Source organism: Selaginella moellendorffii, unplaced genomic scaffold (genome assembly GCF_000143415.4).
Source record: "Selaginella moellendorffii unplaced genomic scaffold, v1.0 SELMOscaffold_70, whole genome shotgun sequence".
Classification (NCBI taxonomy): domain Eukaryota; kingdom Viridiplantae; phylum Streptophyta; class Lycopodiopsida; order Selaginellales; family Selaginellaceae; genus Selaginella; species Selaginella moellendorffii.
Window position 1 is genome coordinate 284,731 of NW_003314331.1, and position 21,629 is coordinate 306,359.

A 21,629-nucleotide genomic window follows, 5' to 3' on the forward strand; every position below is an offset into this window, starting at 1 on the left:
CCAAGATTTGCATACATAAATATGTATTATACTGAAGTTTTTACCACCATACTCTGGGCATTCAAAATGAATATTTGCACAAGACCCTACAGGAAATTAACAGGAAATTTGCAGTTTATTTAAAGTGTTTCTCTGGAAGTTGTTGTCTTTCGTCGACAGAAAAATCTTACGGAGCAAGTGGCTCTGCGTGCAACATTTCAAAGTTAAAACGAAAAAACCAAGGTTCCATAGAGATGGAACAAAACATTTGAAAGTGAAACTTATTCTCACCATCGTACCGGTAGATTCAAAAGCATTAAAACCGAATATCATTGGGGAGGAGGATACGTGATATGTACTGGTACGTAGGAAAGCGGGCACGTAGCTGGTGGATCTCCCGTATGCCGTATGTATGCCGACAAAAGCGAAACCTCTTTAAAGAGTGAAACGGAGATGGAAAACGGAAGAACACCAAACAACAACTCTCCAGTTGACTCTGCGATGTTGATGCAAACCGATCCAAGCCAGAAGAGATTGATAGGTAGAGATTTGTAAACAAAAACTTAAACAAAGATTTGGGACAACATGGCCTTGCTGTGAATCAAAGTGACAAGGAAAACAAAACTAATGGGAATCCCTTGCGATTCAAGCATGATCATGATAGAAAATTTCATACTACAGTAATGAATTTTGATAAAGTTTGGATGTTTTGGATGTGTCGGGCCAACAATACCAACGGACAATGCCTCAAATCGAAGTTGTGGAGGAAAAATACCTTAGCTTTTTTAGAAGGAGCCATGATCTTCAAGTTATAGATATTTCTCTTGCCTTGTTGTCTCATTACAGAGCATCATTGTACCACTCCTGCAAAAGAATAAGAAATTCTTTGTATCATCATCATCCCTGGGGTGGTTTCTCAGAGGACGATCGCAAATCTCCCACGGCAAAGCTGCCAAATTCTCTTTTGCTTTGCGCTCTTCCCACGCCAACCTTTGCGCCATGCAAGGAATATTCACATCTAACGGTGTTGGCGCCAGTTACTGCCAAGCGGGATTGCAAATCTAGCCGTCAGTGGCTCCCATTGGACGAGGAGCCCAAATGCCCACACAAGGCATTTGCAGCCAATCCAAAGCTCCTGGCAAATTCCAAGTGAAGGTTATCTAATCTTTTATCTAGTGTTTTTTACTTTCAGTCTCTGTGTCTCCGGTAAAAAAAAAGGAGTGTACAGCCATTGGATAGCGATGGCTGCCGCGCGGGCACTGTCGCACTGCACAGCACTGTACACGCAAATTAGCTTAGCTCCAAATGCCAAAGCCTGGGAATTGTTTTCTCTCTTCTCGAGAGAGATTAGAGTGTGTCCTGTGGCATTTACTCGAGTGGCAGCAACCAAGAACCAAGAACAGCTAGGGGGCGAAATGGGAGAGCAACACAGGCCGCTTTCATCGCTCTCCAAGACGGCGACGATTTGGACGCAATGAATTCCAGTCGCTGGAGCAGCGCTGATGCATTCATTCGTTCCATCCATCCATCGCTCGAAAGGATCGAAACACAGAGTGTTCCCTTCTTCTTCTTCCTCTCTTCCGTGAAGATCATCGCGTAAGTTCCCCTGTTTGCTTGCTCTAGAACAACGATTCTTCCCACGAATTCCACGAATTTCCACGATTTCTCTACGACCCAGGAGAGGATTCGATCGGCCAGATGACCAGGCCATCGCCCAAATCGCCGCGCTCCTCCTCTTGCTCCTATCCCGACTGCTTCCTCTGCGCTATCAAGTTCTCCCCGCCGGATATCTACGCGCGCCAGGCCTCCTTCTTCTCCGAGCTCTTCAAAGAGCTCCCATCCTCCTCGCCCTCCTCCTCCTCGGCCGACGCCATCGCCGCGAGCTCCAAGCAGCAGCTCTCCATCATCCGCGGCCTCTGGAGCACCGCCATGGCGCATCCCGACGATCCCCTGTTCGTGCAGCTGGGCATCCTCGAATCGATGATCCATCTCATCTACAAAGGCCTCCGCGATCCAGTATGGCTCTCCCAGGGCGAGAATGTGTTCGTCCCATACTACGCCGCCCACATCCTCGGCTCCTACACCATGAACGTTGAGCGGTACGCCGCCCATGCCGTGCGGTACCGCGCGGTTCCTGCGCTGGCCGAGCTCGCCATGGGAGCGCTGACGTGGGTCGAGCAGCGCGTCGCCGTGCGGTGCCTCAGCCACCTCGCCAGCTATGACTCCACGTTCCCGGCGGTGTCCGCGGGCGGCGTACTGCGGCTGGCCATGGCCGTGGCACGTGGCGGCCCTGGATTGGTGTACGAGCAGTTTGTGGGGAAGACCGTTGATCGGCAATTAGGGTATCACAAGGAACTCTTGGCGAGGGGGAGCTCCGGCGAGGGTGTGGAGCGCAAGGCGGAGGAATGGGCGAGCCAGCTCCAATGCTGGTCACTCCAGGTATTGAATTGCTTCGCGCTGCGCGAGGAATTCTTGCTGGCGATCTGCCGGCCCGAGTTCTTGGTGGATCTTCCGGGGATGTGGGGCGGCCTCGTGAATGGGAGCTCGCCGGCGGGGCTTGGATTGCTGAGGACGATCTGCTACCACAAGCTTGGCAGGATCGCGATCGCGAGCTGCGGCTCCATTGTGGAGGCGCTGTGCAATGTGGCTAGATCTTCGGATGATTGGCAGTTTATGGCGGTGGATTGTTTGCTGTGGCTGCTTCAGGATCCAAGCTCCAGATCGAAGGTATTTTTTTGTTTTGCTTTGCCTGCCTTTAAAATTTTCTTCTTTCTTGGCATTGATTGTATAATGTTTGTTTCTGTGGTTTGCCTTCATAGCTTTCTTTATGCTTTCATGCATATAGTATGGATTGAATCCGTTCGCTTATGTCGTCATTGGATTGAATTCTTCGTCAAAAGTCGATCTTTTTGCTTTACATAGCATTGAAAGTTTTTTTTTTTCCTTTCTTCCAAGAAGATATGCTTCCATGCATAGTATGGATTGAATTCGTTTACTTCTTTCTTTTTATCAAAAGCTGATAAAGGACGATTTTCCATTCTCTGGCTTTTTCTTCGTGGATGGACTCTGTTTTCTACTTTGGAAGAACTCAGCAATTTTGCATTGTTTTTTTCCAGGTTTATAGCAAGGCAGTGGTGGCTTTGGCCGACTTGGTCGAGCTCTCAAGTCTCGGCGAGCAGAAAAAACCCGGAGAATCAATCATGGACGTGCTCCTCTCGCATCAAAAACAGGACGAGCTCCTGGAGGCGGACGAGAACGTCCTCGCCGCCATTGAAGACGTCGCGAGGCTGAAGAAGCGAATCAAGATCGAGAGGCACCTGGCACGGGAGGACATCAAAATCACTCAAGCAGCAGCGCTGGTCCTCCGGCTGGAGGGAAACGCTCGCTTCTCGGCTGGCGACGTCCGTGGCGCGGCTGCAAAGTATAGCGAAGCTCTCGAAGTCTGCCCGATCAAGGCGAAGAAGGACAGGGTGGTGATTCTAAACAATCGAGCGCAGTGCTATCTTCTCATGGGCGATGCCGAGCGAGCAGTGAGCGACACCACTCGAGCGCTCAGCTTGTGTAGAGGCAAGAGGAGGAGGCACGGAATGACGAGCAGCCTGTGGAGGCGAGCGCAGGCTTACGATATGATGGGGCTGGCGAAAGAGAGCTTGCTCGACGCTCTGGTTTTCGGCTGCTCGAGCTCCTCGATCTCTTCGTGCTCGGCGTCCTCGGATGGCTGGGACGAGAGTGGAAGCCGGAGTAGCAGTGGTGGGAATCAAAGTGGTGTCAACTTCTACGTCGCAAAGCTCGTGAGGAAGCAAATGCAAAGAACTTGGCTGTTTCGGGAGGCCGCCAGGAAGAGCGAGATGGAGTTCCAGCCGCTGGAGGAAGAGGATGAAGAAGAGGAAGAAGAAAGATCGAACGAGAGAGAGGAGGATGAAGAACAAAGCAGCGGCGATGAGAGTGGCGATGAATCGGAGTGGGAGACTGCGAGTGAGAGTGAGATGTACAAGATCTCGCAGCGAAACCAGCAACAGCGCAGGCAATGGAAGCGCTAAGTCGATCGATCGAGAGAGCAACCATAAGCAAAGTAAAATGTGATATGTAAAGATTTTTCTAGGGCTTTGTAGCTACTATAGCGAGCGGCAATGGAGCGCCCAGGGATCCATGTAAGTGGATGGAGCTTCGATTTCATCGGTGGACGCTCTTTTCTAGTGATCCAGGGCGTGATTTCGCAGGAATGGAGCTCCGCCATGCGTATTTCCTTGGGAGCTTCCAGCAATGCGGCCGCGATGCTACAGGTATTGCGCAAGATTCTTGCGCTAGAGCTGTGGATCGATGCTTTTCTTGCGTTTCTCCAGCGCTCCAGCAGAGATTATCGCGATGGAGCGCCATGGCCGTGGGCAATGGGTCCCTATTATCGGATTTCCATACAGAGGCTTCCAAGACTGGGCATGGATCGGTGGAAGTAGCTCACAGGAGGATCTTGTTTGCGGCCGGGGGCACTGGCGGCCATGTCTATCCTGCGATTAGCATCGCGCAGGCAATCCAGGAGCTCCAGCCCAGCGCGGAGATCGAATTCGTGGGGACCAAGGACAGGATGGAATGGCGGGCAGTGCCACGAGCAGGATATATCATCAGGGACATTCCAGCGGCTGGATTGAAGAGGCCAGTTCTATCTCCAGAGAACTTTTGGCTGCCTTTCAAGCTCTTGGTGTCTATCATCGCTTGCTGGCGGATCCTTTCCAAGTTTAAGCCGGACGTGGTGGTGGGAACTGGCGGCTATGTGTCCGGGCCTCTGTGCTTGGCGGCGGCGCTGCGAAGAATTCCACTCGTTCTCCAGGAACAAAACTCTCAGCCGGGCCTCACGAACAAGATCTTGGGACGATTTGCGAGGGTGGTGTTTGTGGCTTTCGCTGGAGCCGCGGCTCACTTCGCTCGGGACCGGTGCTTGGTCAGTGGCAATCCCACGAGACTGGGATTCAACCGGTACGTTTCTTCGCTGGTGGCGAGGAGATTGTTCTTCCCGGAGGATGAGAGCTGTGCGACGAAGAAGGAAGTGGTGCTTGTGCTGGGTGGATCTCTCGGTGCTAAGTCCGTCAACATGGCCTTGTCCAGCTTCGTTTTGGAGAGCCTTGGAAGGAATTCTCGACGTTACATCATCTGGCAAACTGGATCGCAGTACTACAAGCAGGTTTTGGAAAGTGTCGGCTCGGGGCATTCTCGACTGGCAATCCACGGGTAGGTTTGTAGAAAGTTCTTGCCTCTCCATCTCTAATGTTTTTCTTGGTTTCAGGTTTATAGAATCCATGGAAACAGCGTATGCAGCAGCAGATCTCGTGGTGGCTCGCGCTGGCGCGATAACTTGCAGCGAGATCTTGGTTGCTGGCAAACCATCGATTCTTGTAAGTAGTCTCTCAAAATCTTTTCTGACAATAAAAATGCTGTTTTGCTTTTCGCAGATTCCATCTCCAAACGTGACCGACGACCACCAAACGCAAAACGCGAGGAGCTTGGAGGAAGCGGGCGTGGCGAGTGTTTTAGCGGACAGTTCCTTGCAATCCTCGCCACGAATTCTGGCCGATGCGATCGACGAGCTTCTGGGTAAACTTCGATCAAAATCGTTTGCCAGTTCCTATTTGGATTTTCCTCCAGGTGATCGGCAACGCCTAGACAAGATGGCAATGAAAGCACTCGATCTAGCAATTCCAGACGCCGCTGCGCGAATCGCCCAGAAAATCCTCGACATCGTCAACACGAATTCGTAGTTCTTGGCGCGATTATTTTAAAATTTTGAAATTTGAAAGTCCACGTCGCGTGGTCGATTCGCATCCCTTGTACTTGACAAAAGATCTCTACGCTGTGCGTTTCTCACTTTGACACGCTACGTCTGGGCTACGTACAGCTCTACCATTCCTCGCGAGCTCGATCACGTTTCCCTCGAGCTCGATCGCGATTCCAATGGCCGATCTCCAGCGAGTGGCGATTCTCCGCAGCACTGTTGTAGGAATCCAGCTCCCCAGGTCCGGGAGGCTAGTTTCTTCACAAAAATCAGGCCTAGGGCATCACAGGAGCTCCTTGTTCTTGGATCGAAGAACCAGCCAATCGATCAGGGCCAGTGTGGGCGATCGCGATCGGAATGGAGAGGGCCGAGAGGAGATTCCAGACACCTGCGATGGATTTCTCAAGCGGGTATCATCGCGAGGATACGATGAGAGAAGGAAGCTAGAGCAAAATCTCGAGTCCGGGAGCTACGATGGTATAGTCCTTCTCTTTTGGTGGATTCTTCTTTGTGGATCTAGGAGAATCTAGTCTCTGATATTTTTGTCTCTCTTATAGTGTTGGATTCCAATCCATGGCGGGACGATTCCAAGGCCGTGTATGTTCTTGCGGAGGAGGAGAATCAGCTCATCACCATGAGAACTCGGCGTGAACGAAGGTGGGATTTCTTTCTCCCAAAGGAATTTAGTTCTCTATCGATCGATTGAGTGATTGGCAGTGAAGTGGAGGAGGAATTGAGCTTGCTCTTCCCGAAGCGCGGCAATAGATCACGCGGGAGACGTGGAATCTCGTTTCGGATGCAAGTGGAAGACATTCGCCCGGGCGTCCTGGTAAGAGATCTCTTTCATTCTTTTTCATCGAAAATGTCCATGGATTTCGATCGATTTTAGCGATGATCCATCCAGGTTTTTGAGGACGAGGACGAAGCCGCGCGCTACTGCAGCCTCCTAGACGGGAGCTGCCGAGGAATCGCGGAGATCGAAGCATCAGATGTGAGGCGATCGATCGACCAAATTCCTAGCGCTAATGCGATCGCGAATTCTCTTGCAGGTTTTCGCGATGTGCCAGAAGAACAAGGCGCTGGCGGTGCTCTTCCGGCGAGGCGCGATTCCACCGCGGCCCGACCGCCTCCAAAGAACCCTAAACGCGCGAAACCACTCATTGGAAGATAATTAGCCTAATATAAGTAGTCCAATCCTGAGCCGTCCGATTGAGGCCCGGATATTCCTTCTTTCATGGCTTCCGGTTCGATTCCGAAAGCTTGCAAGGGTTAACTTAGGCTTGAGAGCGCCCCGGCATCGCGTGTTCTTCGCTCGTCATGGATTCCGTGGATACTTTCATCGGCATCACAGGCGCTCCGCGCGCCGTGGCAATCCGGATGCTCCAGGTAGGGCTCTCGTCCGAGGAAACGATATTATCGTCTTGCCCCGGGATTTCTTAGCTGATGGATCCTCGCAGGAGAATCGTGGCGAGCTCAATGCTGCTGTGAACGCGTTCTTCGGCGAATCGGACACCCCTGTGTACGTAGAATCTCGAGATTGTGGCTTCGATCCCTCCTTACCTTTTTTGTTTGCTCTTGTTCTTCCTCGCAGGCCTCCTTCACAGCCAGAGGAACCCGAAAGAGTGGATTACATGGACGAGGACGAGCCGGTTATTCCAGCGGCTCAGCCGAGAGGTTTAGGACTTCCGCCCTGGGAAGTTCCTCTTCCCAGACCAACGTTTGATCCTCTGGGAAGTCTTTTTGGTGGGAGAGGGATTGTCCCCGACATCGTTCCTCCATTCGTCTCTCATCCGAGAGACGTGAGGAACGTCCCGATTGATTGGCAGGATCCCGCTCCACCGCCGCCACCTCCGAATCTCTCCATTGAGGAGGTTACTGGACTTGAGAATGTGCCCCGTAGTCCTGGAGGTGGGATTGTTAGTATGGAGGATGATGCGCCACCTTTTCCTGGTTTTTATCCTCGGAGGAGTCCAGAGCGCGGTGCCACGGAAGATCCCGAACTGGAAGAGCAAATGGTCAGAGCGGCCATTGAAGCGTCAAAGATGGATCCCGAGACAGGAGCTGTAAGTGTTCTTCTTTTCGTTTTACAAGGTCTTTTCTAACGATTTCAGGGCTCTGCAGGATTCCGCAAGTCAATCTGTGCCGGGTACTGAAGACGATGACATTGCCCGTGCGGTTTCGCTATCCTTGAAGGTACACTCGGAGTTTTCTCGTAAAGAGTTTTATGGTTGAAGCGTTTTACCTTAGACTGCAGAGGACGAGAAGAGGTTTCGAGATTTACTCTCGCAGCCGGAAGATACAGCAAGGTATGCTTGATCGCTGCCGTTTCTGCAAGACGTGATTGTTTCTATTGCAGGGGAGAGAATCCAAGTACTGGTCCAAGCAGTTTCCCGACACGGAACGTCATCCAGGAGCCAGAGGAAACTCCTGACGAGCAGCCTTTACTCAGACGCAGACAGAGGCGCGTTGTTCCAATAGTGGAGGAGCCTGCTGCCGAGGAAGCCTTTGAGAGACAGCCACGAAGTGCTGACGAAGAGCATCGTCCAAGTGCGCCGCAGCCCAATGGCGACATGATCCCCGCTGACGAGGTAGAGGATCTCTGCAGAAAGAAAGTCAGTGCTGACGCTCTCGACTTGTCATGCAATCTTCAGTGGGCAGGAATATCCTCGGAGGAGCAGGACGAAGCAGTGATGCTGGAGGCGGCGTTTTTTGGTGGACTTCCCGACATCCAGTATCGTCCAACACCTGAGTTCGCTGCTGCTAGCGCCGCCGATGTGTCAAGTTCTCGCCCCCAGCAGCCGCTTTCACCCTCCGTCGTTGCGCAACGGCTGTTGCGTGAGCAGCAGGTACTTTGATCTTCTGTGGTTTTTTCTACTTTTCCCTTCCTGGGAAAACGAAAGAAGTTTTTCCATTTTATCACTCCATGATTCCAGGATGATGAATACCTGGCCTCGCTAGCGGCCGACAGAGAGAAAGAGGTGAAAGCGAAGCAAGACGCCGAGGCCGCGAGCGAGATGGAGAAGCTCCGGCGGCAGGAGGAGCAGCGCAGATCCGAGGCAGCAGCGGTAAGCGCTCCCTCCTTTGTCTCGTTTTCCTTGTTTGTTTCCTTGCAACTGAGTGTGTGATGTGAACAGGAGCTGGAGAGAAAGCTGGCGACCAAGGCCGAGTCGCTGCCAGCCGAGCCAACGCAAGAGGACGATCAAGCCGTGACGATTCTCGTTCGCTTGCCAGACGGTAGCCGGCACGGCCGCCGATTCAGAAAGTCAGACAAGCTCCAGGTGAGCTAAGTGCATCCGCACTGACACACATGTCGAGATATCATCAATCTCATATCTTTTTACGTGTCTCTCGCAGAATCTCTTCGATTTTATTGACCTCAGCCGAGCAGTGGAGCCTGGCACCTATAGGCTGGTATGTTTCCTCCCAAATCCTTTAGTCGCTCCTCGGTTTTGATTCGATTTGGATGGATTGGAAAAATTTTCTTTCTCAGGTGAGACAGTATCCGCGAAGAGCTTTTACTGGTGACGACCACGCTGCGTCGTTTGATAGCTTGGGCCTCACGAGCAAGCAGGAAGCACTGTTCCTGGAAACCATTTAAAGCGCGAATGAGAGAACGCGAAAGAATAGAAAGAAATCGCGAGGAAGAGCTTCTCTTCTTTTTTTTTGGACGGGGATTTGGCGCGAGCGATTTTTTGTGTGTATCTACGAGGGAATATTGGGCGTGGTATATTCCATCGAGCTCCAAAACTCACCTTTTTACGAATATTTTACAACCGAGTGTGAGTGATCTTGTGCTTTGTGCATTGCTTAGGCTAGGGTTCCTCGGGCTGCGCGGGCGGCGGCTCTCGATCGATCACCCGGAATTTCATCTTCGTATCCCCGCCGGGGCGACGCGATTCGATGAAGGGGAGGTAGCGGCGAGAATCGGGAGATTTTTTTATTCTCGCGCTTCTTCTTCTCGAGCAGTCGATCAATCTGGGACGCGCGCGGGCTTGCATTTGGATGTGAATCGATCGCTGCGGTGAGTTTTCCCCCTTTTTCCATATAGTTACTGTTTGGATGTCGATTCGATACATTTGAGCAGTGTGGGAGCGTCTGAGGGAGAAAACATGGCATGCCTCTCCGGAGCTCCTGGATTGCCTCTAGCCTGCGAGCGATTGGAGAAAGAGGAAGAAACTGGAATGGTAAGAGGATTTCCTTGAAGGAAGTTTCTCGAAAGCCGCTGATCTTTGTCTCGTTTCACGCAGCGTTAGCCCCAAAGCAGAAGCCGAAGAAGAACACGAAGAACAGAAGAAGAACAAGAGGAAGGAGAGGATGCTTGCCACGAGGTGAACTCTCCCAGGCCAAAGGACTTCCTTGGATCGAACAGGAGGGGAGAAGGAAGCCATGGCTCCCCTCAAGGGTCCTCACAATGAGAGCTACACGGACTTCTACGACGATTGGTCCAACACGCAGCTCCAGCAGCTGGAAGAACTGGAGCGCGCTCTCAACAGCAACATGTCCGAGTCGGAGATCAAAGCTCTGGTGGACAAGGCCAAGATGCACTACGACTACTACTACGGCGCCAAGGACAACGCCGCCAAGCAAAACGTCCTCCAAGTCATGACCCCGGCCTGGAAGACTCCACTCGAGACGGCCTTCATGTGGACAGGGGGGTGGCGGCCGACGATGGTGTTCCAGCTCGCCTACGCGCTCGCCGGCCAGCTCGTAGAGGCCGAGCTCTCGGAGCTCCTCTCCGGGGTGGACAGCCCGAGCCTGGCTTCGCTCTCGGCCCGGCAGCTCGAGAGGATCAACGAGATGCAAGTGAAGGTCCAGAAGCAGGAGGACGACATCTCGCACCGGATGGCGGTGCTGCAGCAGGGGATGGCGGACCAGCCGTTTGTGGGGATCACGCAGACGCTGGCCGCGAGCGAGGATGATAAGATGGAGGCGGCGCTGGATTCCAAGCTCAAGGATCTGGAGAGCCTGCTGGAGGAGGCGGATAACTTGAGGAGGGAGACGCTGCACAACATGCTGGACACGCTCACTCCCGTCCAGGCGGCTCAGTACCTGGTGGCGGCGGCGCAGCTCCAGGTGGCGTTCCGGAAGATTGGGGCAGTGAAGAACGGCAAGAGTGACGATTGAGACGAGCAGCGGCGGAGGAATGTGGATCGATCGAGCCTTCGATGGGTCGATCCAAGCGAGAGTGGCGACGATACGATGGAGAAGAGAGGAAGAAAAGAACAAAGAAGTATCATGAGACCAGCGAGTGTTAGATTTCTTTTCCAATCGCATTTGTACCTGGAATATTCTTGGTATTTAAGACTTGCTTTTAGGGTTCTTTACAGTCGCATTTGAATTTCGAATATTCGTAGAATGTCCCTTTTCCCCAAATGCGAGACTTTCTTTTAGGGTTCTTATCGCTAGATCGATCGCGCGATAGCTGTCGCGGCAAGGAGGAGAATGGCGGCGATGAGGCGCGGCGCCAGCGGAGGATCGGCGCCGGAGGTCGCCGACGCCGAATCCCCCGCCTCGTTGATGCTGCGCAGCTCCAGCGTGTTGCTGTAGAGGCTGCCGAGGAGATCCTCGGCGGTCTTGTTGGAGGCGACGGACGAGGAGGCGCCCGCGGCGAACTCGTTGGCCAGGAGGTTCTCGCCGCTGAAGAGGTTCTTGAATGTCTCGTTGTTGTTGGCCTTGTCCATGACGTCGTTGAACTCCTGGATCTCTTTCTTGGAGAAGTTCCCGGCCACCATGATGGTGTGGCCGGGCGCGGTGCCGAAGTTGCAGGATCTGTAGCTGGAGATGCTGGCGCAGGGCTTTCCATCGAGTGGAGTCGGGCACACGAGCTGGTAAGATCCGGTGTCTTGGAGATTGGTCCAGTTTTGTTCTAAGTCGCCGCCCTTTGCATAGAGGCTCGGGATGGTGTGCTTCGTGAAGGCGATGTCTCCGCCGCCCTCCACCAAGCAACGGAACGCTCCAGAGTAGTCGTAGTAGTCGTCGTCCTCCGAGCATCCAGACTTGATCTTACAGCCGCTGCAAATGCTCTTCCTGGGATCGTTGCTCGCAGCACACGATGTGGAGAAGAAGGATCTCACGGACTCGATGTCGTTGGTGATCTGTGGATCCCTGCAAGAACACAAAAAAGTTTGCCAAGGTGGGTTTTTCCTTCTTTTTCTTTTACTTCTACTTCGACTTACTTGCTGACCAAAGGCATGATTTTGTTGTGGATGAAGTATGTGACGGGGAGAACCCAGCCTGCCGATCTTCCGTAGCCGGTGTGGCAGGACTTTTTGCCGCGTAGATCTGATAGCTTCCTCGGGCAGCTGTCGGCTTTCACGATTCCAACGCCGTAGTATCTGCTGCTCTCGAGTTGATTCACCTCAGTCCGGATGGGGAGGAGTCCATACTGCTGGGATGCCTGGAGGATCTCGCCACCGTCAAAGATGCCAATCTTTGCGCCGCCAGTCGCGATCTTCTTCATGCAGCTCTCGGCATCGCCTTCGCCAGCAACGCTACAAGCAGAAGACATGAGGTTTGGTTGCTTCTCCTCTTTTAATTGTGCGACTAAACAAAGATCTTACCAGCTGTGCTGGTGTTCTCTTTCAGGATCAATGCCGTCAAGGATGGTGTTCATCCTCTTGCACAAGTCAAGCTCGTCTTCGTCTTCCACGCACCACACCCAACCTGTTGCAGAGGAACAGGCGCTGCTAAGATCTCTAAGCCAAGGCTCTGAAACTTACTTTCCTGGAAAGGATCGTCGTCGTCATCATCGTCCCCGGATGGAGGAGCTGCTGCTGGCCCCTGTGAATCCACCTTGACCACAAAGAGCGCAACGCAGATCAAAAGCAGCAACAACCACAGGTACGACCGCTCCATTCTTCCCTGTAAGAATTTTACCAAGCTTCCATCAACAGGGAGAGAGGTCAATCAACACTCGCGCAACGAGAGAGCAAGGAAAACAAGAAAGAACTTGTGAGGCGCCGAAGAGCCAGGCAGGAAGATAAGGCCGTGCAATGTGCTCAGCCTCGCAGCAGTGGCACAAACACTTTTCTTTTCCTGATTGGCTGAGAGGGAGCTAAAGTAATAGATATGCTCTCGCTCCTCGGTACTGCTAATCTTCTTGGTCATGAAACAGATACTTCTTTAACAGCATCGCAGAGAGAAAACGTACAGACAGCACATGATCAAAGATTCAACCCAGAGGAACGCAAAGACCTGTAAGCTACATTTGCAGGAGAGGTATTACTGACCTGAGACCTCTTTGTTCTTCTAGAAAGGCTTGATCATCTAGTATCTGGGCTGTAAAGGCTCTATAGCTGCGAGCGAGAGCTTGTCGCTATGTAACATGATATGTGAGGTGACTCACTTTATATATTTCGCTCTCTCCTTGACTAGCAGAGCGTTCCTCGTCACATGAAGTGCTCCTACGGGCAGAATATGCGCCGGCATCCACAGCGACGTGTGACCACGAAGCAAAAGTACGCTCGCAATGTGGGCGACACGGGTGCGAGCAGGAAACTAGCTGAGTTGGCCGCCACATCAGCTGGCACGTAAGATATGTATCAATTTACACATAGGCATATTAGCGATTGAATACTTAGATAAAAAGAATTTGAAAATATCTGAATAAATTGAATTTGAAAATTTAATATAGTTTTAAAGCAAATCATTTTCGAATTTGCGTTTTCTAAAGCTCAAACAGTTCTACAAGAAAAAGGAGACAACGTTTCATCAAACTTTGTCGACAGATTTTCTGATTCACCAAATATATGTAAAGATGTACAAAGGAGCTTCCTAAAAAGGTCAGAGGCAAAGAAGAAAGAAAATCTAAAGAGGAAGAGCAATGGTGGATGTTACCTGCGGCAATGGAATGGAAAAACAGACCTCTACAAATTAAAAACCATGGAAGGCCGCTTGATCGCTTGCTTGCTCGCTAGAAACGTAAGCTTCGCATATCTTTGTTGGACGGTGGTACGCCGCCTTCTTTGTTTCATCATCATCTTGAGTGGAGAGGAGTAATGTTACAGGATCGGGGAACTTGGAGGAGAAGGTACGCTTTACAAGGAAGGATGGAATTGTGCTTCTTTTGTTGGATGGTTGTTTGTTTCATCGTTGTCTCTGTTGATCTTCTTCTTTCTTCTTCTTCGTCTTCTATACACGCGAAGCCCCGGCGAGAACTAAGCTTCTAGTTCCGCCTGCTCCTTGGCCTGATGGGCCGCCCAGTAATTGTTTGCTGCGATCACTCGATCCAGCAGCTCCTGAGGCACCGGATCCCCCCGGCGCTGGTGGGGAGCGATCTGTGCAGTGTGGACCAGTGTCTTCCACTTGTCCTGGAACAACAGGCCTGTTAGATGGAAGAAAAAAAACAAAAAGACAATCCAACAGCACTGACCTTAAGATCCACGTATGTCCTGTGCTTGGCGTTCTCAAAAGCCTGGAGTTTGACATCACGCCACCTGGAAGGAAAAGACCAAACGAGATAAGTCAAGAGAAACAACAAAACAAGAAACAAAACTTCGTTACCTTCCAGTTCCAAGCTGCTCGACGGCCTGGACAAGGGATTCAACCTCGCCAACGCTAAACGGCCTCCTTATGCGCCGCTTGTGGATCTCCAGCGAGTGGCTCTTTGGACGCATGGGAACAAGAGCCAGCCCCTGAGCACCACCATTTTCCACTCCAACCCCGACTCCGACCGCGGGGTGGAGGATTATGGCCTTCGCGTCGAGCACCCGAGGCTTGTACGGGGTGGCCTGAGATAAAGTCGAGGTCGAGTCCGACTCGTTCTGCTTGGCCTGGTCGTCCAGATCTCCCTCTGGCTTCATCGTTGGCACAGCGGACGCGTCATTGTGCTGTTCAGGAGCAGGGCCCAGCGAAGTCGTCGGGACTGAAACATTTGCTGTAGCATCTGGCTCTTGTTGCTGTGTACTGTCGGCTGATGGACGAGTCCACGCGCCATCTACAACATAAGCTGACCTGCAAGCCAAAAAAATATAAAAACTCATTCAACACAACCAAAAACACGTTTTTCATACCTGGAATTCGGCTCACTCGCCGCATGTAACAGGACAAGGAGAGGATCGTCCTGCTCAGTTGACGCGGAAGGAATGGACGTTGGCTCCAGCATAAAGCCCAAGTCAGACTTTCCGCCGTGAGAGATTCCCATCTCAGATAACGTCGCGGCTTCGTCGGGAACCTTCCTACCCTGGACAAGAACGCAGACCCTTAAACCGCCTCCAAGTAAATTCATTGCTGCATCCATCACAGCCCTCTACATTTATACCAGAAAGGAAATTAGCGGCTGGGATGCAGTAACCTACAAGGCTTACCTTCAAAGTTCCAACCGTGGCCGACTCTGGAATATCTACATAGAGCTCTGGAATGGTGAACGACTTGACGCTAACTTTGACTGCGAAAAAAGAGAAGAGAAAACGTTATTAAAACGCAAAGCCAGACGAAGCTTCCTTACCATGGCCGTCAGCTGTCTTTCGAGATCCTGGTGGCGTTGCTACACTGGCTGCTTTGGCTGTAAAAGAAACAACAACGTTAGAATCCAAAACCTTCACGAAACTATTCTAATCTAAGCAGCCAGCACACCCTCGCTCATTTCCGCGGTCTACGTTTACCTCTACGAAGTTTAGCAGCTGCTGCAGGAGGCTCACAATCTCCGTCAACATCCAAATCATGTGGCATGATGAACGGGACATCCCCCTTAAACCGTTTCTTTCCTTTCACGGTTCTTTTATAGTGAGTGCCATCATCTGAAATTCAGGCCAACTCAGAACTTCCAAAGCAAACCACAACACTGAATCCCCACACAGGACTGACCACCACCCAACCTGTTTTCCAAAGGGTTATTGTCCGAACCAGCACTTTGCACACAGGCAAAGCTCACGAACAACCCTTGTCCTTCCACACAGGTTGCCAACGTAAGGAAAAACTAGATCCGAAAACGATAAAGAATTCAATCGTGCCAAGAGTAGAGAAGCATACCTGAGGTTGGCGAAGAAAACTCGTCGTGCTTGTTGCGCTTGCCTCCCCAGCCAGAAGACCTGGACACGTTCTTCCTCTTCCGTGAACGCCTGCTATTCTTCTGTGGCTTTTCCAGACCCTCCTCGGACATGATGCACTCCGAGCTGCACTCCTCGTCTTTCACTTTTGCCTGATTTCCAGTCTCAGCACTCACGTGACTCACTGGCTTATCGGTCACTACCACGCCATCTGGATTGCCCGGAACTACCGGAGCTACCGCTGCTGCCGCTGCCGCCGCTGCTTCAGCCTTATTCTTCCCTTTCATCTCCTCCTCGTGAGAAGCCTGGTTTACCTGACACTGCAAGTTGAGCAGCTTCCTGATGTCCGATTCTACTAGCGCGAACGACGTTCCGGATTCGTTATCAGACTTAACGTCCTCCTGCTTCCGAGGCTGCACTGGACCGTCTTTAACAATAAACTTATCTTCTACGCTAGAAGCAGCTTCCGCAGCGTCCCCAGTACCTGAGCTTACTTGCTGCCTGAGCGCCTCCCTTTGAGTCTTCTGCTCCTCGCTACCCTGTAACAGCTCTAGCCCCGCAACCTCGGCTAACCAGTCAAAAGGAACACCAACTTTCCTGGATCCTCCAGCTCGACCCTGTAACAAAAAAAAAGGCACAGCCGCGGATAAGAACCCCGAGCAATGGAGAACAAGACGAAAAAGAGAAAAAACCAAAACCCCAACAACGCAGCATGCATGCATGCATGCCAAGGAAGCACAACACGGGCAGCAAAACCGAAAGAGAGAGAGGAAAAAAAAAGGAAGAATCTTAAAAACCCACCCGAGTAGAGGAACGAGTAGAACGAGGAAGCGCTGGTCCACTGTACCCCGGGACTCCCGATCCCATCCTTCGCCGAGCTCCCATAAACATACACCGCGCGACGGAACTAAGGCGCTTTTATCTATCGTCCAGGCACGGCGCACAAGTGTCAGCTCCTACTACCTCTCTAAAACCTCGCTAAAGCCCAAAACCTTACCATATATAAAAACCCCAGATCTAAAGGGTTTCCTCGAGCAATTTTAAAAATTTTAAAGGCGAGGATTTATCTGCAAGAAAATGTTTCGTAAAAACCAAGAAAAAAAAATTAAAAGGGAAGAGATCCGGTAAGAAGAAGAACAGGCAAATTTCTTTAAACTGACCCAAGCAACGAGATCAAGCATCAAGGAATCAAAAGGGATCTAAGAGATCTTACAATGCGCTTCTTGGAGGCCGATAATTCCCTACCGTACGCGGCCAATTCGCCCCCAATTCCTCGCACGCCCCGCAAGAAGGCCTCGGATTTCCCAATAGCCCCTACCGCCGCAGATCGATCCCCGGAACAAGGCCGCAAGATCTACCCTGGATGCCCCAATTCGCCGCCAAGACGACGGATCTTTGCCTTCTTTCTTGACTTCTTCCAAGAATTTCTCACCCCTATCTCCTCGCCCGCCCGGCACCTAAGCCTCAATCCCTCGAGGAGCACGGCGCCGCCGTGGCGGCCAGCGCGCGTTCCTTCACAGGCACGCCCTCGAAGCGGCCGGCGCGAGCGCCACAAATTCCCCCTGCCGGAGGACGATCGCGCCCGCTAGAGCTCGCATTCGAGGCGCTTGGCGGCGGATCAAACGCCCAAAACGCTCCCTTCCTCTCTCTCCCTCTCTCGAAAAAATACCACACTCCAAATCTTTCTATGTCTTCCCAACGCGTGTTCTTCTTGTGTGTTCTGTAGGGCTTTGTTGTGTTTTTACCCCGCGGTTAAAAACTAATCTTTACCTCCAACTACAAATACCGGGTCGTCATTTACGGCATAAACCTCCGTCAAACCCAACGGCGATCCTCCGCCGTCCATTCCCAACCATCCGACGGTCCGGGCCCCGCGTGCTCTAACGTGCGGCCAGCAATTGCAGCGCCATGCCCACTCGTATTCCACGTGTAGCTCTCTTTTAAACAGATAGGCTAGCGCAGCCCCGGCACAGGCCCAAGACAGGCCCGGCACAGCCTCGGCACAGCCTCGGCACACAGGCTCGGCCATCTTAAACCCCCTGGGTTTGAGATTTCGGGCTTTTTCCCTCCCTTATCTGCCACGTCCGCGCCTACGTGGCGAGCGGACCCAATGGCGCGTGTCCGTTTAACGTGGTCATCATCCACTTTTCCCATTGGCCAGCGTGTTTTACGTAGTGGGTTATAATCCGTGCAGTCCAGAATGCCGTACGGGGCCATGCGCGCGCTCTATCCTCTGGCGCCCCCGGTCTGTGTGTGAGCCGGATGGATTGGCAGGGGAATCTTTTAGATTCCGGGCCGATTCCCCTAGTTGTTTTCTTTTCCCCTCAAGAAACATTCTAATCGCCAGTTTCTTGGAGGGGCGGCCATTCATGGCAAGCATGATTGGGTCATACCTTGGCAACCGAGCTTTGGATCTAAACAAACCCATCACCGTCCATTTAAGAAGAGAAGCGATTGTGTAGAGCTTACTTGATTGTGTGATTTTCCAGATTCCAATAACCCAGTTGTTGGATAGTAAAAAAAATGCGATTGATTATATTTTTTGGGTTTTGTATAGCTTATACAAAACTATACAACGAGTGCCTCGGCATTGAGGCTGGCATGTGGCCGCCCAACTACGCACCTCAACTTGAAAGGGTTGTTTTCTTGCAAATATTAGAGAAAGCTTGGAGGAACAACGCGGGATGGATTGTTCCAAGATCTCAATCAAGTGTCTCGTCGGGATCAAAGAGAGAGATTTGGCATCGAAAACGTGACAGTCGCGTGGGGACAAAGAAGAAGAAGCGAGAATCAATCTCCTCCATATCTCAAGCCGCACAGAGTTCTCTTATTTTTCCTCTCAAAACCGCGATCAACTTGCTCGAAAACTCAAGGCGAAATCCTCGAAGTCAAACGTATTCAAAGGAGTTGACTATAGAAAGATTCCATCGCACCTCACATGTTGGTTGTATGGCGCCACAAGCAAGATGCCACGAACCGGGGAATCGAATCATCGGTAATGACATAAACACAAAAAAAATCAACACACGACAGCCCACATTTGTGGCCAGGCCAGCCAGCGATAGACGATGTTCCTTTAACCTAAAAGGCTATTATACAGACTGGGAGAATCCAGATCCTCGAGAAAACAATGTGTGACTGTGAATCCCCTCGCTTTCCTCGCTCAGGGCTTCGATTCGAGCCGCGGACGTTTTGTTCCTGGTGTAACGTAGCTCTCGCCTCTAAATATTAAGAATAAAGGAATAAATAAAATAGAAGCACACATTCTAAATTGCTGACGCGTTGCTGGTGCTGTTCGTTTTTTGTACTATCCTGTTGTAGGAGGTGGTTTGGTAATTTGGTTCTTCCAGCATGATTCAAGGCAAGCACAGGCCAGACGCACCCAGTATAACTGCCAATTTTGTTCCAGAATTTATTTATAAATTCCAGAAAAAAGTATTGAATTTATATTTTTCGTGTAAATATTTCCGTTTCTTTTTTAATTCATAGAATGCTGTAAGAAACTGGCGATGGCGTGCGATGGACTCCTGTTGGTTACGTAATGGACAAGCGGCCAAGCAAACAGGTCAGTCAACTGGCCAGCGCGCAGCAGCGCTGCTACGTGACGATCGAAGATACCACTCACGCAATTGGAGCTTTGATCCAAAGTAATAACCATGTCTTCGCAACAAAATACTATACTATAGAAACATCCACACCATTCAGAACACGAAATCGCTCGTGGAGGAAACAATACCAGTCCTGCTCGCATACGTCAGCAAAGCATTCTCTTTTCCTCCCTTAGGGCAGCTTTGTCAACTTTTATAATGGTCTCTGGAGCTTGATCACTCCTCTACCTACACTCTTTAGGAGAAAGCTTGTCCACTTGTGGATATATGTGTAGACTATTTAATATGTATTCTAGATATTTAAAATTATTAAATGGTTGTTGCTTAGAATATGCTAGCATCACTCACTGGCGGCCTGCCACCATGAAAGGTCCAGAGGGGAGGAAAAAGGCCTTAAAAAAGTGGGGATCCATCCTCTTCTCTCTTCTTCGTTCGTGGTCCAAAAACACCACCTACCTCTTCAATATCCACGTGTCTATCAGATATTAATGGAGAATTTCCAATAAAGGAAAAAGGGAAAAGCCAATCGGTTCTTGCTGCATTATTGGGTGCTGGAGATTTCCCTCTACTGCTTGTAAGAATAGAGGATGTCAAAAGTTAAAACTATGCTTGCAATCTCTAGCCAAAATCATTACCCCTGAAAGCTTGTGTCTCCAAATCTCGTGTTATACTCCAACAAAAAGCTACTCACAAGAGGGCTTCACAATTTATCTAATGTATCGACCAAATAATCCCAAAGTCTGCCCAGCATGCCCTACGTCAAGCATGTGGAAACGATAGCAAAGCTGTAGTGAAGTTACTGGTACGGATGTATTATTCAGCAGTGTAGTATAGAAAATTAAACAGAACAAAACGTTTGAGATAGGATTAAGAAATTAAAATATAAACTAGACTTGTCTCCATGTTTTTCTAAAACATTACTTGAAAAATATTATGTATCATGTGGGATACTCAAAATTGTATTTATCTTTCTCTAACATTAAAGATGTTTGTGCTCTTACATAACTAAATAGCAAGAAATTTACTATTGTATAGAATGAGAACAATTAGTAAACTGGGTTTATATAATATAATAAAAAGTAGTAAATTAAATGTAAAATTGGTGGATAATCAGATCAAATTAGTTAGGATAGTAAATTTATAAAAAAGATTATTATTTTCAAACAATTATATGATTGGATAACCAGTTTACCTTATATAAAATAGTAATATCATACACTAATGTGAACGTAAATAGATTTTGCAAATTATGTATTAAAACAAAATTTATTCCTAGAGTGTGTAGATACATTATATAAAAAATAATAATAATTTTAGTGAGCATGTAAATTTTATTATTTTTAACTTAAAAATGTTAAATTAAATTCAACTTAATAAATTTCCCAGTATGAAATCTTCTTCAAAACCATCATAAAGTTTCTTTTGCAACTTAAAATATTTTATTAAAATATTAGAGGTTGTAATACTTAATTTTGAGATACATTATTACAAAATCACACTAAATTATACATAAATATTTCTATGATGCAATTAATTTAAAATTAATAATACCTTAGATTATATATTAGAGAATCTTAATGTAAGATTCTAAAAGTAAAAAGTTTAATATGATATAAGTTGAACTACTTCATATATGATTCATTATTTTCTTTAATTTATTATGAATTAATATTAATATAACAACAAACTATATATAACTACAAACTAGTTTCAAATTAGATTGGTGTTTACTTTAAATTGCCAAAATTGGCAATTTAAATTAAACACTAACATTTGAAGTAGTGAAACAAGTATAAATTGGATTATTAAATAACTCTCTTTATAAAGAAGAATTCATAATCTTTTAAATATTTTATAGATAATGAATTCAGGAAAATTCAATAATGATTTTGTTATATTAAACATGAAGAAATTATATTTTATATAAAGTAAAGATTTATTATATATACAAATAAAAATGTTGAAATATGACATAAAAGTGAACAACTAGGAAAAAGAAATTCTTTAGTGATAAAATAAAAATTAAAAACAAATTAGAAAATAAATTCAAAATACATCACTATGAACCTTATGCAAAGAACAAGTGATTAACAATTGTTTTGGAAATCAAGTTGTTTGATGTGATTATCAAAATAAATTTATAATTTTTTAGTAATTATATAATTAGTTTTCTTTTTTAAATAATAAGTTATAAATTTATATTAAAAGGAAAGAAAAATAATTATAGAGAAAAAATATAATATTTGAATCTTCACAAAAGGTTATATTTGAATCTACTAATATTGTTGAATT

General features: G+C 48.9%; 7 protein-coding genes across 14 annotated transcripts; 5 read left to right on the forward strand and 2 right to left on the reverse strand.

Moving 5' to 3' along the window:
• Positions 1-1,601: 1,601 nt before the first annotated feature.
• Positions 1,602-4,070, forward strand: LOC9640571. Its single transcript, XM_024659692.1, has 2 exons — positions 1,602-2,706; positions 3,096-4,070. The coding sequence occupies exons 1-2, from the start codon at positions 1,678-1,680 to the stop codon at positions 4,017-4,019; spliced, it is 1,953 nt and encodes a 650-aa protein (XP_024515460.1). The 5' UTR covers positions 1,602-1,677; the 3' UTR covers positions 4,020-4,070.
• Positions 4,071-4,089: 19 nt separating this feature from the next.
• Positions 4,090-5,795, forward strand: LOC112340757 (UDP-N-acetylglucosamine--N-acetylmuramyl-(pentapeptide) pyrophosphoryl-undecaprenol N-acetylglucosamine transferase-like). Of its 4 annotated transcripts, none has more exons than XM_024659698.1 (5): positions 4,090-4,262; positions 4,323-5,202; positions 5,258-5,366; positions 5,424-5,565; positions 5,617-5,795. In XM_024659698.1, exons 1-5 carry the CDS (start codon positions 4,139-4,141, stop codon positions 5,727-5,729), a joined length of 1,368 nt encoding a protein of 455 aa, XP_024515466.1. In that variant the 5' UTR covers positions 4,090-4,138; the 3' UTR covers positions 5,730-5,795. The 4 variants fall into 4 exon arrangements, with proteins under 4 accessions (XP_024515466.1, XP_024515465.1, XP_024515468.1 ...); XM_024659700.1 differs by having other exon boundaries at positions 4,097-4,130; positions 4,200-5,202; XM_024659699.1 differs by having other exon boundaries at positions 4,098-4,130; positions 4,177-5,202.
• A 19-nt stretch (positions 5,796-5,814) lies between these two features.
• LOC9640313 lies at positions 5,815-6,976 on the forward strand. Its single transcript, XM_024659710.1, has 5 exons — positions 5,815-6,220; positions 6,301-6,400; positions 6,461-6,572; positions 6,648-6,734; positions 6,793-6,976. Exons 1-5 carry the CDS (start codon positions 5,923-5,925, stop codon positions 6,916-6,918), a joined length of 723 nt encoding a protein of 240 aa, XP_024515478.1. The 5' UTR covers positions 5,815-5,922; the 3' UTR covers positions 6,919-6,976.
• Positions 6,977-7,016: 40 nt separating this feature from the next.
• LOC112340756 (plant UBX domain-containing protein 8-like) lies at positions 7,017-9,526 on the forward strand. The gene is made up of 11 exons (XM_024659696.1): positions 7,017-7,129; positions 7,201-7,262; positions 7,335-7,806; positions 7,865-7,936; positions 7,991-8,049; positions 8,100-8,331; positions 8,395-8,589; positions 8,677-8,808; positions 8,878-9,021; positions 9,098-9,154; positions 9,234-9,526. Exons 1-11 carry the CDS (start codon positions 7,061-7,063, stop codon positions 9,339-9,341), a joined length of 1,602 nt encoding a protein of 533 aa, XP_024515464.1. The 5' UTR covers positions 7,017-7,060; the 3' UTR covers positions 9,342-9,526.
• A 36-nt stretch (positions 9,527-9,562) lies between these two features.
• LOC9640314 (protein DOG1-like 3) lies at positions 9,563-11,031 on the forward strand. Its single transcript, XM_002985763.2, has 3 exons — positions 9,563-9,764; positions 9,828-9,927; positions 9,991-11,031. Exon 3 carries the CDS (start codon positions 10,130-10,132, stop codon positions 10,865-10,867), a length of 738 nt encoding a protein of 245 aa, XP_002985809.1. The 5' UTR covers positions 9,563-9,764; positions 9,828-9,927; positions 9,991-10,129; the 3' UTR covers positions 10,868-11,031.
• Positions 11,021-13,062, reverse strand: LOC9640315 (serotransferrin). 2 transcript variants are annotated; one of them, XM_024659703.1, is made up of 5 exons: positions 12,973-13,062; positions 12,463-12,604; positions 12,304-12,406; positions 11,920-12,234; positions 11,021-11,848 (listed from the first exon to the last, which is right to left on the reverse strand). In XM_024659703.1, exons 2-5 carry the CDS (start codon positions 12,596-12,598, stop codon positions 11,146-11,148), a joined length of 1,257 nt encoding a protein of 418 aa, XP_024515471.1. In that variant the 5' UTR covers positions 12,599-12,604; positions 12,973-13,062; the 3' UTR covers positions 11,021-11,145. The 2 variants fall into 2 exon arrangements, with proteins under 2 accessions (XP_024515471.1, XP_024515470.1); XM_024659702.1 differs by lacking the exon at positions 12,973-13,062 and having other exon boundaries at positions 12,463-12,921.
• A 386-nt stretch (positions 13,063-13,448) lies between these two features.
• LOC9640572 (telomere repeat-binding protein 5) lies at positions 13,449-17,467 on the reverse strand. 4 transcript variants are annotated; one of them, XM_024659694.1, is made up of 11 exons: positions 16,943-17,467; positions 16,727-16,796; positions 16,531-16,651; positions 15,713-16,346; positions 15,346-15,480; positions 15,189-15,245; positions 15,049-15,128; positions 14,755-14,990; positions 14,246-14,695; positions 14,115-14,178; positions 13,449-14,052 (listed from the first exon to the last, which is right to left on the reverse strand). In XM_024659694.1, the coding sequence occupies exons 3-11, from the start codon at positions 16,618-16,620 to the stop codon at positions 13,900-13,902; spliced, it is 1,899 nt and encodes a 632-aa protein (XP_024515462.1). In that variant the 5' UTR covers positions 16,621-16,651; positions 16,727-16,796; positions 16,943-17,467; the 3' UTR covers positions 13,449-13,899. The 4 variants fall into 4 exon arrangements, with proteins under 4 accessions (XP_024515462.1, XP_024515463.1, XP_024515461.1 ...); XM_024659695.1 differs by having other exon boundaries at positions 15,713-16,142; positions 16,214-16,346; positions 16,531-16,796; XM_024659693.1 differs by having other exon boundaries at positions 16,531-16,796.
• Positions 17,468-21,629: the final 4,162 nt, after the last annotated feature.